Source organism: Thunnus maccoyii, chromosome 10, assembly GCF_910596095.1.
Source record: "Thunnus maccoyii chromosome 10, fThuMac1.1, whole genome shotgun sequence".
NCBI classification, from domain to species: domain Eukaryota; kingdom Metazoa; phylum Chordata; class Actinopteri; order Scombriformes; family Scombridae; genus Thunnus; species Thunnus maccoyii.
Genome location: NC_056542.1, coordinates 8478836 through 8496159, shown reverse-complemented (window position 1 = coordinate 8496159; position 17324 = coordinate 8478836). Strand labels below are relative to the sequence as shown.

At 37.1% G+C, this 17324-nt stretch overlaps 2 protein-coding genes across 3 annotated transcripts; both read left to right on the top strand.

The window, feature by feature from the left end:
- The first annotated feature begins 198 nt into the window (after nucleotides 1-198).
- On the top strand, nucleotides 199-6862 carry LOC121905781. The gene is made up of 7 exons (XM_042424292.1): nucleotides 199-336; nucleotides 2763-2957; nucleotides 3366-3482; nucleotides 4566-4622; nucleotides 4909-5124; nucleotides 5519-5641; nucleotides 6134-6862. Exons 2-7 carry the CDS (start codon nucleotides 2781-2783, stop codon nucleotides 6194-6196), a joined length of 753 nt encoding a protein of 250 aa, XP_042280226.1. The 5' UTR covers nucleotides 199-336; nucleotides 2763-2780; the 3' UTR covers nucleotides 6197-6862.
- Nucleotides 6863-13137: 6275 nt separating this feature from the next.
- Nucleotides 13138-17284, top strand: LOC121906193. Of its 2 annotated transcripts, none has more exons than XM_042424909.1 (7): nucleotides 13138-13202; nucleotides 14130-14323; nucleotides 15064-15174; nucleotides 15434-15490; nucleotides 15640-15810; nucleotides 16458-16574; nucleotides 16894-17284. In XM_042424909.1, the coding sequence occupies exons 2-7, from the start codon at nucleotides 14153-14155 to the stop codon at nucleotides 16960-16962; spliced, it is 696 nt and encodes a 231-aa protein (XP_042280843.1). In that variant the 5' UTR covers nucleotides 13138-13202; nucleotides 14130-14152; the 3' UTR covers nucleotides 16963-17284. The 2 variants fall into 2 exon arrangements, with proteins under 2 accessions (XP_042280843.1, XP_042280842.1); XM_042424908.1 differs by having other exon boundaries at nucleotides 16891-17284.
- Nucleotides 17285-17324: the final 40 nt, after the last annotated feature.

The window sequence follows — 17324 nt, the reverse complement described above, 5'->3', positions numbered from 1 at the left end:
ATGATGGAAACATATCGATGAAAACGAATTTAAAATAATCAAACTTTTTTGGAGGCTAATCAAAAAAGATTCTTAGGTTATGAGGGGAATTCCTTGCTACAGCCCAGCATTTCTCTGTTTAACGTTGTGAGAATAGCTCACAGTAGAGTTCACTATTGTCTCTGTGTTTACGTGACTGATCAGCAAAGGGTTAATACTTCCAGATGAGGGGAGGTTCTTCTCGTAACAGGTTGACGCTCTGCTCTCATTTCCCGAACAGCAACACAAACAGCTGGAGTTGTTTAGGTTTAGCTCAGTCGTTGGGGGATTTGCCACTATTTCAACAGACACAAACAAGTAAGTATATTTTCTGTTTAATCCATTTTTAAAGCAACCTGTTAAAACTGTAGTCAGTTCTTGCTGTGTAGCCTATATGGTCCTGTACTACTGGTTTAGTGAACAAACCCATTCGAGGGATTGAGCGCTCGTTAAATTTGATTGTGTTAATTGCTTTAATCTTACTTGTCATTTAGTTTGCGACTGGTTCAATATTGTAACTTCGAACTCGCCAGAAGGTAGTTGAACGTTTTTAGCAACCTATCAGGACAGAAAACGTGTATTTCAGGCAGGTTTAAAACAATAAAAACACAACTAACACCGACGAAGTGCGGGTGATATATTGAAATATTGAAATCACGACAACTAAGGTATGAGCCACTTGGTGACGCATTATTTCTTCCTCTTTCACCGGCTGGAAGGCCGCTCAGCGCTGCCAATGGTGTCTGGAAGCTATATATTACTGTAATACATATGCTGCAGCGTAGACTAATATTTGACGAAAAAAAAAATCGCTGAAGTCGATCCTGAGTGAAGATGTTTGTGTCAAATTATTGTTTCCAGTGTCAATAATGAGCTTTCACGCCCCACTAATATCTTCCGGTCACCGGCGGCAATACTGAGCGCAATGCAGCATAGCAACCAGCACTCAGGGTTGCGAAGTCCGCTTTTAATGCTGGCACACTAAACATTTATGGCGTTACTTTGTAGATATTACAACACATCTGGTAATGATAGCAATGCTGTTGCACTTTAAAAGCAGTGTATATGGTCTGGCTGAGGCATATATTTCTGCTACTTTAGACCAGCCAGACATCAATTTTTCTCCATCTGTTAGGTTGCTTCCTTCATATTGTCAAATTGTGCAATGTGTAGAATTTAGTGGCATCTGGCTGAACGGACTCGGCAGAAATATACTATTCATAAGTATGTAAGTATTTTAATTGGTGTACAATCACCTTAAAAAAATTATTGTGTTTTCGTTACCTTAGAATGAGCCCTTTACATCTATATAGAGAGCGGGTCCTCCTTCACGGAGCCCACCATGTTGCACCGCCATGTTTCTACAGCAGCCCACAACGGACAAACCGAAAACTGGCTCAAGAGAGGGCCTTTTGCATTTTTTGTGAGTTTCATGGCCACCATAGGTTATCATACATGCTTTGGGAGGGGGGGAACCTCACTGCTAGATGCAACTAAATCCTACCCACTAGATCTTTAACGAACTCTTAATACTGATGTCTGAAACGGTTACCGGGCTGTGATACAGATTCAGGGCTATACTACTAAACATTTTAGGAAGAGGAACTTAGGATATTCCCTAGTTAGTTACTTCAGTTTGCTTATTGCAACATGACTCCAGTCAAGTGATATGACCAGTACAGTTGTGTCAGCTGGACTGTGGTCAGCTTATTTGTTGATGTTGACAGACTGGGGAGCTGATAATATTGAGCTTCTTTTCCAAATGGCTCTGGCTGCACAACATACAAATTGTTATGCCAACGTAAATTTAAATGTAATAGTATGGTGTAATAGTAATAAACACAATGCTTGTCTTTGCTTGATTAAAGCGAGAAAAACCTCTTTCAGTGTTCATGTGGGAACCTGCCTGTTGGTTTGAGACAGACTTGAAAAACTGTGAACCTGTCCTTTAGCTGCACAGGCTTGACTCCTCATCCTCATGATTTGTATCCTGCAATTTCCATGTACAGTCTGTGCTCCAACAACTAACTTTAGGAATCATTTTATTAAAAACCCACCAGCCGGTGCTGCTCTCCCTTAAAGAGAGCCTCACAACAATTTAGTATTAAACTTCCATAAAGTTGTAGGACTCACAAGAGACAGATTTTAAAAAAAGAATAGCCTATTCAAAATCAAAGCAGCAGAGATGGAAATATCCTGACTTTTTGTTCCTAGTGTGGATAAATCTCTACAAAAGACTGTATCCTAAAATTCCTATAATGCAACTTGAAATCACGCGTCATTAGATTGTTCTTGCCTGGTTACTTTGAACGCTATGTCTGCAGTTTATAATGCACACAACCAATACTCTCCATCATAAAAATGTTTGACAGTCACACTACTTAAAATAAGTTTACACATTGAGGAAACTTTGTTGTACATGTTAAGTTTAACAGCCCTAGTTGCAACAGTTGAAAGCCGAGCTCGACATACAGTGAAGGGTTTGGAGTTTATCTGCAAATCACCCTCAGATTCACTACCAAAATGTCCATTTCACACATCTGTGGCTGCATAAGAGCAAAATGGAGAAAGTCAATAGCTTATATGAAACAGTGGATCAGGGAGTAGTGAACTTTTCAGATTGGTAAAATGTGGAAGCTTGGTCAGATTTGAGGAGGATTCTGTACTTTACGATTTGCTAAATCAGCAACCCGTTAACCTGATTCAGCAAATTTAAAGTTTATATATTCTCTGGTCTCTTTCAGTCTCCAGGAGCGAGCAGGATGTCCATAACCATGACAAAGGCTGATGGGGTCACTGTGATGACTTTGACCTCTGACCCCAAAAGTGCTTGGCCACCTCTGTGCCAAATCCTCAAGGCCCTTTGCTACAGCCCCGTCTGCTGCACTGTGTCTCAGCACCTGAGGAAGATCCAGAAAACCTCTCAGTCAGTACTGGGGGTGAGTTACAATCTTCCGTGTTTTAGGTTTCTCTGTCAACTTCAGCTTCAAAGCTAATATATGCTACACTTATTTTGCAAAGCAGTTTTCTTTCCCTTTTGAATTTTGATTTCATCTTTGAGTAAGACATTGTTTAATGTTTTGGGGGAATCATTTGACTGTTAACCCAAATTTATTGCGCTGCACTCTAATATGTCTTAATCACATTACATTCTGCAATTTTGTCTGCATATCAATGTCTAAGCACTGTGCTGTTGTATTTATGTGGGAAAACTAAATTTAGGAAACACCATGAACCAATGAGAGAAAGTGGTCCAACACAACAGTATGTTCTGACACCAACAGTGACACCTGGAAACTGCAGTTATACAAATGTTTGTCGTTCACACTATGTTTCCTCCTTCACAGGCTCTGCAGATTATGGTTGGGTTGCTCAACATTGGCCTTGGAGCCATCCTCTTAATCAGTCGTGGTGGCCCTTGGTGGATTATGGATAGCGTCTTTCCTTTTTGGCTCGGAGGATTGGTAAGCAAGCTAATGCTGGATTGCTTCCCACCAAAATATGTTCTTTTGTGGTATAAAATCCAACAGAATCTTCTTGGACAAGTCTCTCCCAAAGCTAGAGTGAGGACAAATACAACTTAGCTGGGGCTGTTCAGTTGATTCCAAGGGGATCCACCTGATGGCGTTCTTGTACAGGACACACTCTGATCTCACTCTGAAATGTAAAATGCCATGAAATCCATAAAAATCACAAACAGAATCATTGAGTACGCTCTGGTTGGGCATTGTTTCCACTCTACTCCAATTTGGCACATAATATAGCACATGGTGCTTTTTCCAGCTCAAATCGAAGGCTCTTTGTGGCAAGTAAACAAAATACCACATATACCAGCATAAACAATACCAATAAATGCATATTTCACATGACTTGATGCCACTGAATCCAAGTGGTAAAGATGCTATACTGTCTGACCCAACCCAGATGTGAAAAAAAGAATCTCAGCATCTCCACTACCTACTGATGTTTTATTATGAGTTGCCTTACCGCTTTTGCCACTTCATACCCTGCCCACACTCCATTTAAGCAGGTTTTCAGAGAATGAATTTTAATGATTATGGTTACCTGCTCACTCATTCTTTTTGCACATATTCAGTGAAATAGCTTGATGGATTGGCTCAAAATTTTGCAAAGATATTCATAGTTCTCTGACAAAAAATATGATTGACTTTGGTAAACCCCTGACTTTTCATCTAGGGCCAGATTAGCAACTGTTAGCATGCAAACACCCTAAACTAATATAATGAACAGGGTACACATTGTACCTGCTAAACATCAGTGTGTTAACATTGTCATTTAGCATTTAGCTAAAGTTCTAGATGTTCTTGCCTATGCACTGAATAGCAGAGTATTCAGGCTTCTTGCACTCTGGAGAACACTTCCTGATCTAAAGCCAGATGTGTTTTGTTATTGGATTTCTTTAGGTCGTAGTTCTCAGATGAAATGAATAAGTACCAGTTGCTATGTCTCATGTGAATTTTCATTTAGGGTTTGTGTGGAAGAGTGGAGATTAAAGATTTTTGTTCTTTTGTCTTTTTTTTTTATAGTTTATTCTATTTGGCATCATGTGCATTTTGTCTGAGAAGTGCCCCAGTCTATGTCTGGTGAGTATTTCAAGTTTATAACATCCTCATGTTATCTTAAAAGAACTTCTTTTATTTTATTGTTGTTTCTTTTTCTTGTTTTATTTCAAGACAAATAAAATGAATATACACTCCCACATTGTCTCACATGACTACAGTATATATTTTCATTGGAGAGAACAGAATACAGGTTAAAAATCTTGCCCCAAGTTTGTTGATTGTACTGTATGCTGTTTATTCCCTGAAGTGGTTTTGTATTTGGTTCCATCTAAATGTTGCACATAAACTGACAAGTCTTTTACTTTAGGTCATCATCAACGTGATCCTGAATCTGGCAGGAGTTGCTTTTGCTATTACAGCCATTGTACTCTACTGCATCAATATGGCAAATGTGGAGTGGAGCTTCTGGGAGATGTGTAGACGTGACAGTTATTATAACTGGTATGGCAGTAGAACTACGACGGCAAGTCCATCTGAGGGGTTCATGAAGGACAGATGCTTGGAGGGAAAAGCTCTGATTCTTGTAAGTGTGGAAGAGTCATCTCAGCAGTCAAAATGCAATCTAGTTGTATAACTGATGGACAGAAAAAGGAGGGCCTTGATTACCTCACAGGTCTTAAAATTGATCAAATCATGATTATCATCTCCAGACTTATAACAAGTCTATATGAAGAATCCCTTAAAATCAGAATACAACAACAAAACAAACAAAAGAAACCAATAATAAGTAAAACATGTGCTATCATTCTTTTATTTCTGAAATTTTATGGACAAAATGATTTACCAATTTAACTGAAAAAAATACGTAACAGATAATTAGTTGCAGGCCTAAATAAAGCCCAATTAGGAAATGTATCAAGTAAGAACAAATTCTACAAATTGTATTAAAGGTAATGCTGGTCTTTGTGTCCCACCAGATGCTTCTGAGAAGTATCAATGCTGTGCTGATTGTCTTGTCAGCCCTGGAGCTCTGCCTTGTCATCAGCTCTGTTGTCCTGGGGATCAAGGCTGTGAGGAGCCGTCAAAAGGGAGAAAACAAGGTAGAGTATGCAAAATTATATTTTATTCTTAAACCTGTTTGCCCAGAAAAGGTTGGATGAACCTACATGCTCTTTTTTTTCCTTTCTTTTTATTTTTTGTTTTTACACTTTTTCTTGTTTGACTCTATATGTGTGAACAAGGATTTAAGGTTATGAACCTCTGGTCAAAATCTCCCAAAATGTCAAAACATTTCTTTAAGAATTAATTGCCAGGCAAAACAGTTGTATCTGTTAATAGAGACATAGAGACTTTTTTTTAAAAACAAAATTTGTTTACGGTTTGCTGCCAAGTTGTAATTTATTTTTTTAATATTGTGAAGTTTAGGATGTGGCCAAATTCAAAAGAAAAAAGTGGTCTACAAAAAATGTACACTAAAGTTAAAATGATTCCCTTGTGTATGAGAACGGTAGAGCTGTACAATTCATGACTGTGTTCTTAAAGACTTGAGTGTGTCCTTTTTATATGCTTTACTTCTTTTTTCTTTCTTTTAGAGCACCGGTGACCCAGAGTACTACAAACCACTTCTGGAGGTCACCACTAACCCTGCAGCCTAAATGAGCAACCCTGCAGCCTCCTTTGATAAATCACTTTATCATGTCAGTTAGGACTGTAATACTGTGCATTTATACCACTGACTGTGTATACTGTAACTGTAATCAATGATTTACACACAATTGGCCGGAACGGTCCCTGCCAAACTTCTCTATGTGCTTATATTTTAGAGTATTTTTGATCATAATCTGCACTGAATTGTATGTACTGCTCTCCATTTCAGTCTCTGCTGCTGTTTTTCAAACTGTTTCCATTGATTATGATTTTCTGTATGATGTGTGTAACACTTTGTCAACTTGCCATAGTTTAAAATATCAGAGTATTACTCTTCCAAATGCTATTTCTAGCCAAAAAGTTAAATAAAAAAAATGTTTTGCTATAAATCCGAGAACCTGTATTACAGAAAGAGGTTTTAATCATTTTATCAAAGAGAAAGAATTGTGGCCTGGAAATGGTCAAATATATCAGTTTATTGAGATGAAAAGTTTCAACTAGGAAATTGTACAAAGTCATCAGTTTCTTCAGCAGTAGCTAAAACTGTCAACAGACAAAACAGCAGCATGTAGAGGACAATAACCTGTTTCACTTTCCCTGCTTGACATGTTTGCACTTTTTCGTTGTTGGTTTGACTGTTTCAAGTGCAAATAAATGAGTATAAATCATCTACAGCAAGGCAAATGATGTTAAATTTGTCATCTCTGATTGATGTTTCAAATGTTGGGTGTCATTTGCTAGAATAACTAAAGGTTTTTTTTTACAGTTATTTGACGATAAGTGTTGAACTTGTAAGTGTTGACTTTTTCCAATTTGTGCTTTTCCGCTGCATTTCAGAGGCAAAGACTTTATCCTGTTTTCTTATTATGTCTTATAATATAGAGTGCTCTTTACCACCTGTCTTTCACTTGTAATTTATCCAATGTGACATTGCTAATTTTACATGAATACAAGGAACTGACAGCTTCTTCTGGCTCTGCTCATTAGTCCCTACTGGTTTTTTCATGGAAATGGTGCTTTTATTCTGAAGAACTTGAACAGTTAATGGGAAGTAACAGGTTTTGTTGCTGCAGAACAAACTGAGGCCGATGGCAGAAGAACCAGACTGTAGCAGTCGCAGCCTCAAATTACTACCAGGTGAGTTTTCTGAATGAACAAACATATGACTCACAATAACTTGAAATTTACAGGGAGACCAGATGTTGAGTGAGCTCTGAACTGGATGTTTTTCATGGTAAAGTTAGACAAGTTTGAGTTAGTTATGTTATAATGTTTCTACTGTCTGCCAGAGAGAGAGAGAGAGAGAGAGAGAGAGAAGTTTAAAGGATGACAAACACAAGCCAAGAACCATTTCTCTAAAATGAGACTAAACAATAACCCATCCTTAATATGACAAGAGGTTTTGTATTTGCAAAAGATTCAATAGATACATTCATTTTAATGTCACAAACCTTATTAGGTGACAAATACTTAAATTACTGTTTAATGCAGTCGTGAATGCTCTTTAGGATTTTAATTCTCTCATAAAATAAACAGATTTTTAGAAGTGACATCTTGCAGGGAAAACTTATTATTCAGACATAAAACTAAAACTCACTTTGCCAATTGAAGCCTCTGCAGCATATTTTAAGAGTTAACGCTTAAATAATGCTCAAGTCAAATTTGACCTGTTTTTACATTTGAGAGCAAGAAAAACACCCTAAACATCTTCTGTTTAGCTTGAAATTTTATGACTTGTCCCAAAGAGACCCAGAATATAAATATTTCAACTTTTTAAAAAAAAAATTTTTGTTCAGCTGACACACATTTTTGTACATAGAGGGTGTTCAAGGTTAAATATGACTTGTATTTATTTTTCTTTTAAAAACACCACTGAAAAATGTTGTTGCATTCTTCACATTCAATAAAACTCATTGAAATCATTATGGCTGTTATGTTCTACTGTATAGGGCTATAAAATAGTGTGAATGTGAATGTTTTTTCTCCATAAACAAATAGTGTAAAACCTTAAGAATACACTCTCTGCTCTCTGAAATCATCAGTGTATTAATGACTAATAAGGTAAAGATTGAAGTTCAGAAATGTGGAATAGAGGCTTATTATGACGGGATACTGTGAAGAGTCAGAATACGAACAGTATGTACTGAAGGGGTTAAATAAAGAACTTCAAGCAATGTGTTTTGGGTTTTTTTTTTGGGGGGGGGGGGGTTGCTGTGATGGACAATAAGTACAATCTTACTGACAGATAACATAACCAGGGCTGTAATACACCTGCATATTTGGATTTGATAGGGATGTTGATCGATACCTAAGACTCATTGTTTACTTTGGCTGGTGCTGAGACTTTAAGACATTCATACACTGACCCATTCTCCTCTACAAACACACACCCCTCACACACACACATACGCAACAGAAAATGTGGGCTTCAACCTTGAGTCAAGAATACCACAACTCAAGGGGACGAAGGAGACACATTCTCTTTGTTGAATCAATCTCTACAAAAACGGAGAAATCGGCATTTCATGTTTCAGGTGTGTGTGCAGGACTGTGACAGATGTTCATAGCTCATCAAAGACAAGGCTGCCAGTAAGAGCATGTTTCCACCACTGTGCCAAATCCTGAAGGCTCTTTGCCGCTCGGTGTACAAGGTGCTGATGCAGACCGGTCTCACTACAGTTATTGGGGTGAGAAACTGGAATAAATGTATTCACATACAGCTGTTAACTGGTGGTCTTAAAATGTTAAGATAAAGAGATTTGCTTTGAATTGTTTACAGACTATGCAGATCATGGTGGGCCTGTTCAACATTGGTCTTGGGCCAGGACGAACAAGCATGAATCCTGGGGATTTGACCAGCTTGGGAGCTGCTTACTGGCTGGGTGCTGTGGTAAAATAATATTGTAATAATGTTATTGCATTTGTAAAAGTTTTGGTAACACAGCTGATAAATATGTGAGTTCCATACAAATGTAATGATTGTAAAAGGTTTCCCTGAAACAATAATACGTTCAAGCAACACTTACATTTTGTCACTTGAATGACAAAACTGAGAGAACAGTCCTCAGCAATATTACTCGTAAACAAATGCAATATTTTTTTGCTCTCTAATGTGAGCTTTCTGCTGACCTCTCATCAGTTCATTGTAACGGGAATCATGTCAATTTTGGCCGGACAGTTCCCTTCTTCCTGCTTGGTAAGTTAAGTCCTCCAAACCCCATTGACTAATTGAAGGAAATGTGCAGTGTACTGTCAATAGAATATTGTGTCTTCTATCTTAGTTGAAATGCAAAACACTATCAAATACCATCTGAATTGATCTTTTAATTGAAGGAATCTTTCCTCTCAGGTGGGCTTCACTGTGTTTATGAACATTGCTGGAGCTATATTTGCCATTACTGGCATTGTGCTGTATGCCATCGACCTGGGCAATGCCTCCCCCCTCTGGATGTGTGACCGCAGAAGGTACAATGTTGGTCCTTATGGCGACAACTGCAGAGGTGTGGCACTCTATGCCGAGGTAAGCATACATCTACACTGTAATACATTTGAACTTAAAAATGTATTTCCCTGCTGCCTTAAAAAATATGAGTTACCTGAACTTCTGTTGAAGAATTAGTTCAAAGTTGTCTAATGTGTTTTGACAATGTAAAACAAACTCAGTTAACTTAACACAGCTAGATATAACAAGTTCAATAGACTTAAGATATTGAGTTGAAACAATGACTATTCAATCACACTGAAAAAAAGTTCACAGTCAGATTTGCTTTCCATTTTCTAAGTTTTAAGAGACAGTTTTTCATTTGTCACTAAGAACTTGTGTCACTGCTGATGTTGGAATTGCTAAAGTCAGTTTTTAGTTTGTATCATGACAGTGAATAAATTCAATACTAACTGTCATTATGGTTTGCATTGTTTTCATTACTATACTAAGTCCAGTTTTAACTCTCAGTGTATGCTCTTCATAACCAATTAAGTGAGTTGTGTGAACTCTCAGCAGTATTCATTTCAAGTCAAATGACTTCAAGTCAAGTGAACTCATGTTTCTAAGTGAAAACTTGACATTTTAAGTTGAATTAACTTGAAATCAATACAACTTACATAAAATTACATATTTAAGTTTCTGTATGATGTTTTACAGTCTAAAGTTCTGAACTAAAGTCCTAAAATTAATTATTGTCCAACTTGACAATTTAATTTGAAATGACTTTGGCAGTTCCACATTGTAAGCATCTCTGCATTGTAGCATTTTGTGCTGATTAAATCATGCATACTTACATTACACTGGAAATTAATTTAAATATTAGTTTAAACATATTTGAGTTATTAAATTAAAAATGTTTTTATTTCATATCCATCAGAGTTTGTTGAGATCCATGGACATTAAACTGATTGCCTTCGCTGTTCTTCAGCTGTTTGTCAGCGTTTGGTTTTCTATTCTGGGCATCAAGACTCTGTGCAATGAGATGAAGGAGGAAGAGGTATGAACCACAGCAATGTACACAAGTGCTCAGCCCACATGAATTAGAGGATAGCTGGATTCAGAAAGGTGAAGCAAAGTACTATGAGCAGTAATTGCAGCTGTAGTAGCAACAGTAGGAGCAGAAGAAATAATGTACTGTAGTTGTAGGAGATAAAAGTTGTAGCAGCTGCATTTCTGGAGTAAAGAGTCACAGTGTAGAATGATTAATGTTGTCCTGTTTTGATGAAAGTTACCTTTGTTTTGTGTCAACAGGATGGCAAATATGTTGAAGGTCATCAGGCAGAGTTGAAAGAAGTCCTCCTGACCAGTCCTGGTGCTTAAAATGATTTCAGCTCAATGGATTATTGATGATAAATAAGCAACACGTCACTGTTATACTTATACTTTTACATTCACTTTCTGAAAGTAATCAAAACAACTTTATATTACAAAGACTGACATTTTTTGCCACTCTTTTGTGTGTGTATGTTTGTAATTTTTCCTATCTTCAGGTGAATTATGTTTTAACATAGATTTGTTGTTTTTCAAATTGAATTTTTCACAAATGAAATTCAGTTCACCTAAACTGTAGAAAGAGGTGAAATATGTTAAAACCAGAACTATGTGTATGGCTGGATACCAACTGGGGAATCTGAAGATGTGTTTTTTTGTGTGTGTGTTTTTTTATTATTATTATTTTGGTGTACTGACTGTTTAAAGCACCAAACTCAACTCAGCTTTCATAGTTGTTCAAGTTAAATTGAAGAAGTGATCCCCATCAACATGGTGGATGTACAAACCACATGTTCAAAATCCTAAAGTGTGAAGTCTCAAAAATCATCTAATGAGCTTAAACACAAACTGCTCAAACTATGTAATTAAAGCTATGATGGTTCCTTTGATGATCTGTCTGTTTTACTTACTGTCTGTTTTCATATTGTCAAAACGGAATAAAAAGAATATAAAACTCAAACAATTAATGTCTGAATTTGTAAAGATGGGTATTTCTGAATGACTTCTAAATGTACATAAAACACAACTGTGTCCGTAGTATGTTCTAAACAGCTTTCATTAAGTATGTAAAATGGTTCTTATACTGATTTTGCCATTTTCTAACTTTAATTTATAACCTAATGTGGATATATTATGATTGATTAGAAGCAGGATGCACATTGCAATGCTTTCTGTTAAGAAGAGAGCCACAGGCCCCTCTGGTACACTGATGAAGTGAGTTCAAGTTCACTGAACCAATGAACACAAAAAAGGTAACGTGGAGAAAGGTTTGTTTAAAAGCTTTGAACATAAAAAAAAAACTGAGAAACAATCAACAGTCACTGAAGCTGTTCAGGTTAAATTCAAAGATGTGCTCCAGGTGCAAGATATCAAGTTTTGCTTTGTCACCTTTAAAACAAAGCATGCAATTTTAAAAGTGTTAAAGTATTTTGGTATCTAATTTTCTGTTGTGCAGAAGTGTCATTCCTCAGTTTAAAAGTACAGAGAGAGAACATTTATATTGAACAAATTACTGTTATGTGGAGTAGCAGAGCAGGTGGACTCAAATGCAGGAGACTGCAGGCAGAGCAAAGCTGAAGAATAACATCTTTATTTACTCAATTCAGGAACAGAACTCAGGAGCGCAGGCAAAGCAAAACTGAACTGAACAATACAGAATCAAACTAAACTGAAAACCAGGAGATAAATACAAACTTAACTGATGAGGGGATGAGATGCAGGTAGAGCAAGAGATCAGGAAAGGAGCTGATAGGCTGGGGAAGACACAGGGAGCAGGACAGGGCTAACGAGACTGATGCAGGGCGGGACCGAAAACTCAGAAACAAACTCCTCTCTTCAATATGTCACACTAACATTTTAAATTTTCAAATATAAAAGTGAAACCAACATAAGGAGCAACAAAAGCTGAAAGTCTGATTCATTTTAGCATGTTAGATATTTACAGAACATCCACCATCTGTCACCCTACAGATTCCCCCTCAATCTATCCATGAATATCGATAGAGAACAGATCAATAAGCACAAAGGGAATCTATGGCAATGTTAGAGGACAACACAGGAAGGACAGGGGAGGAAAAGCTGAGGGTCTCTGGTGGACTGGTGAATAATGGCAGCTAAGGAGTCAGACTGGAGCAGAACCATAACAACCAACAATATTGCACAGATTGCTGAATTTTATTGTCATTATTAGAGATATTAAATGTTAAGTTTTCTCAACTTGTGCCAATATATCAGAGGGCAGAACTGTAGCACCTCATTTTGATCCTGGACACGGCCGCAAAGTAAAATAAAGTTTTACTGCAGATTACTTCTATGTATACTTACACTGTGTTATTATTACTTTTAAAGGCTCTAACTATCTAATATGTGCCACTGTTATTTATTTATTTTTTTGTTGGGAAAAAGACAGTTTTGTGGAAATGACGCCTTTATTGTGAAGAAATCAAACAGGAAGTATAATTTTTTGTTGCTGCTGCTTGAACTCACACAAATCAGACTATCACAGTTCCAGGGAGTCTGTAGCACTGAACCAGACACAGGTAAGGACTCTAAACCAAACACAAAAAACACACACTATAATGCATGATAACATTAACTTTAAACTGGGTGATATTTTAAATTATAATTATGTTTTACAGACTACAACAGATAAATAAGATGATTATGGAGAAGGGATTATTTAACTTTGTGTTTGTATAGTTTGTGTAATTTTGAACAGTTGTGTGTGTGTTGATGGGTGACATTCAAGACTAATTCTTCATTTTGGTGAATTTTATGACATCCCTTGTTTTGTGTTAGGATTTGAGAATTGAGATGGCAAACACATGGAAGTGCAGACCCTTACCGGGGCACTGATCTTCCTCCGTCCAAAAGACACAACCTGTTTGTTAACCTCAAACTTATTTTTTAGATAGTGATTAATGTCTTACTGGGTGAACTGGAAGAAGACCTTCTCACACGTGTCAAGTGCTGGTTAATGTAGTTGTGAATGTGAGTGAGTCTCATGAAACTTATTAAGCAAAACTGAAGCAAATAATATTCTGCTTTGCCTCTGGAGCATCTAGAGTTAGTAAATTACAAAGCTCATAGGCATTATTGAGGAGCAATACATGGAACATGGCTCTCCAGGTGCATATTTGGGTTAAAAAGTGTTCTTTATACCAGTGACTCACTGTTTACTTAAGATATTTCTTTCACTGAACCATTGTTCAACACACACACACAAAATACCAGAGACTCAGGAGCTTTATCTTTAAAAAAACAGAAAAAAAACTGGAAGCATTTCTTCTGCCAGTAACAAGCTACCACAATTGAAAGAGCTGGACTTGTCTGGCTTGGCTTTTTTTTTTTCATAGTCAGAATGAGCCCTACACATATTATTGTTTTCGTCATTAACAAAATACAGAAAATCAATCATCTGATTGAGGGAACAATCTAAAAAAAAATCTCCATGTCGCATATTGCAGGTGAGGCATCAGCACCGTGAAGGATGACTGTTACTGTCGTCAAAGACAAGAAAGTGACTGTGGTCACTGTAGCGGCGGACAGTAGGAGCATGTGGCCAACGCTCTGTCAAATCTTGAAGATTCTTTGCTACAGACGCAGGTGCTGCTCGGTGTACAAGGCACGGCTGCAGACGAGTGTTACAGCCGCTCTTGGGGTGAGAGAAATTGAAATGTATATATTCACATACAGTATTATCTGTAAAGGATAAGGCTGGCGATTTTCTATATTTTACTCAATGTAAACAAATCTCATGTGCAGAGTCAAACCAACATTGAACTCATCCTATACTAGTAAGTATTATGTGTGTATCAAAAGCCTGATATATCTTATTTCTCTGTGCTGTAGACCTCCGTTGTTGTCCAAAAAATATTATAAACACTTTACTGACTCACACTGTTGCATTGGGGGACATGTTTCTTGGTGCAAAAGATTATGGTCACCATAGTTTGTATAGAAACAGCTCCAAAGACAGTGATCATGTTTTCGGTCTCTGGAGAGTAGTTCCGTGTAAGTCAGATGCCATTGTGCATGTGTGGGAATGTGGTTCCATTTACAGAGCTACACTAGTTTCATAACCTCTTGACTTTGTATGACATTGTACATTGTAAATAGCTATAGTATAAAGTCAAGAGGTTGTGATATGTAGCACAACAAGCTAGCACTGTATAACAACCTACTGTCCGGGACTATGGAAGGAACATGTGACCCAGTGCAGCGGTGTGGCTCACTGATAGTTTTTTAATAGTTTTTAGACAACAATCAAGGTTTACAGCACGGAGGAATAAGATCAGGCTTTTGATACACACACAGTACTTGAAAGTAAGATCAATTCATTATTGTCAATAAGACCAATAAATGGACAATGAGGCTTTTATTGATTTGAATCTTTTACAGACTATACAGATCATGGTGGGCCTATTCAGCACTGGACTTGGACCAGGACGAATAAGCACAGGTCCTGAGGATTTTGCCAGTCGGGGAGGTGTTTACTGGCTGAGTGGAGTGGTAAAAGGATATTGTTATGTTAATATTACTATGACAGCATACTACTGTAATGTCTCTTGTTTTGCAAATGCAGCAATGTTTTTGCAATTCTTTACGAAACTGAAACAATTACCAAAACCTTTAGAAATGCAGGGAAGACTTTAAACCATGTCGAATTGTGTAGTGTGTGATACTGCTTTTACATATATTTTTATTTGTTATGATTAAAATAGTATTCTAAGCTATAATTTCACTGATGAGATTGATGTCCTCTCTTCAGTTCATCGCAGTTGGAATCATGACGATTTTAGCTGGCCAGTACCCCAATCTTTGCTTGGTAAGTAAAGACTAAAATTGAGGAAAAAGTGTAAAAACCTATCATTTGGCAGAACACTGTCAAAAGAATAATGTGTCATCTGTCTTAGGTTACAAACAAAACACTGTCAAAAGCTATTTGAATTTAAATGAGGGACTCTTTCCTCTCAGATGGGCTTCACCGTGTTTATGAACATCATCGGATTGATCTCTGCCATTATTCACATTGTGCTGTACGGAAGAGACCTGGCAAATTCCTCTGTACTCAATTTATGTGACCGCTCCTGGTACAATGCTGGTAATGACAATGACGCCTGCAGAAGAGTGGCGTTCTATGCCCAAGTAAGCAAACTTATGAAGGATAAGGCTGGTGCTATTCCATTTTTTTCTCATCGTCAACAAATTCCATGATATGAATCCATCTTTTGTCCACACCCTGTCTGTGGCACTCAGTGCTAAGCCCACTGGTTCCTGCACTGAAGATCTTTATAAACAGGTCACAAATAAATAGTTTCATTTTTAAAGAGTAATTGTGTATTTGTCGGGGACTATTTTCAGCTGCACATTAATATACTGAACATTTGGTGCTCTTGTATCAACAGCAGAGCGGTGTATGAGGGATTGACTCAAAATAAACTACAATTGCATGTTTATGCTAATGAGGAAACATGTCAGCCATTTGTTGGTTTTGTTCTTTTCATGGGATTTGTGAACAATAAAAAGAAAATATAATTTATCACCAGGATTTTCTATAGTTTTCTCATGAGTGTGCCTCATGGCTGCACATAGGATTTGTTGACAACAGGAAAAATATGGAAAATCGCCAGCCATGTCCTGTAAGTTAAACACAATCATACAGTAGAATCATTATTATCCAAGTTGCACAAGAATCAGTGTATTGGTCTGTTTATTTGTACCAATTCATAATTACATTTTAAAGTGAACTTATCACAATGTTATATTTTTACGTTTTTTTTTCCGTCTCTCAGGATTTGTTGACAGGCATCGACATTACGTCAATTGTTCTGGGTGTTCTCCAGCTGTGTGTCAACATTAGCTTTGTTGTTCTGGGCATCAAGGCTTTGGTCAATAGGAAGAAGGAAGAGGTATGAACCAAGACAAAACACACAAATCCACAATCCACACATACTGGAGGGTATGTGGGTGAGAAAAGTGAAGTAAAGTAAAATATTAGTTGTAGTATTATTCCTTGTAGACTACCAACCAATGCAAGTGACAATAGTGGTATCAGTAATCAGTAATGGTGATGGTTGTACAAGTTGTTTACTATTTGAAGTGTTAGTATAATCAGAGTAACACTATCATAAGGTATAACAAATATAAATTCAGTCAAGAGTCAAACTGTAAAATTCTGAACTTTGTCATGTTGTTTTGAAACTTGACTTTGTCACACTTTGTCAGCAGGGTGATGAAGATGTTGAGGTTCTCCAGCCTGAGTTTAAGGAAGTCCTCATGACAAGTCCTGGTGCTTAAAATCAGTTCAACAAAAGACATGGGTGCATGAGAACGAATAAGCATCACATCACTGTAATCAGTCTTTTACATATATTAGCTGAAAATAATCAAAAGCACATTGTATTACAAAGACAAAATTTCCACTTTCTGTATTACCAGTTTGGGGTTGTGTAGCAAAAAATGTATTCCTGAGACTTTTGTAGTGTGATTGCAAGTGTTTTAATGCCTGTGAGTGATGTTTTCAAGTAAACTTCCATGAATAAAAACATTTTTTCTTTTGGATATTTCATTTCCAAACAAACAAACACTTAGAAAGGTAGTTGTGTGCAATGTTTAGGCTAGATGCTGGACAGACACCAAAAACACCAAACAGATTCAAA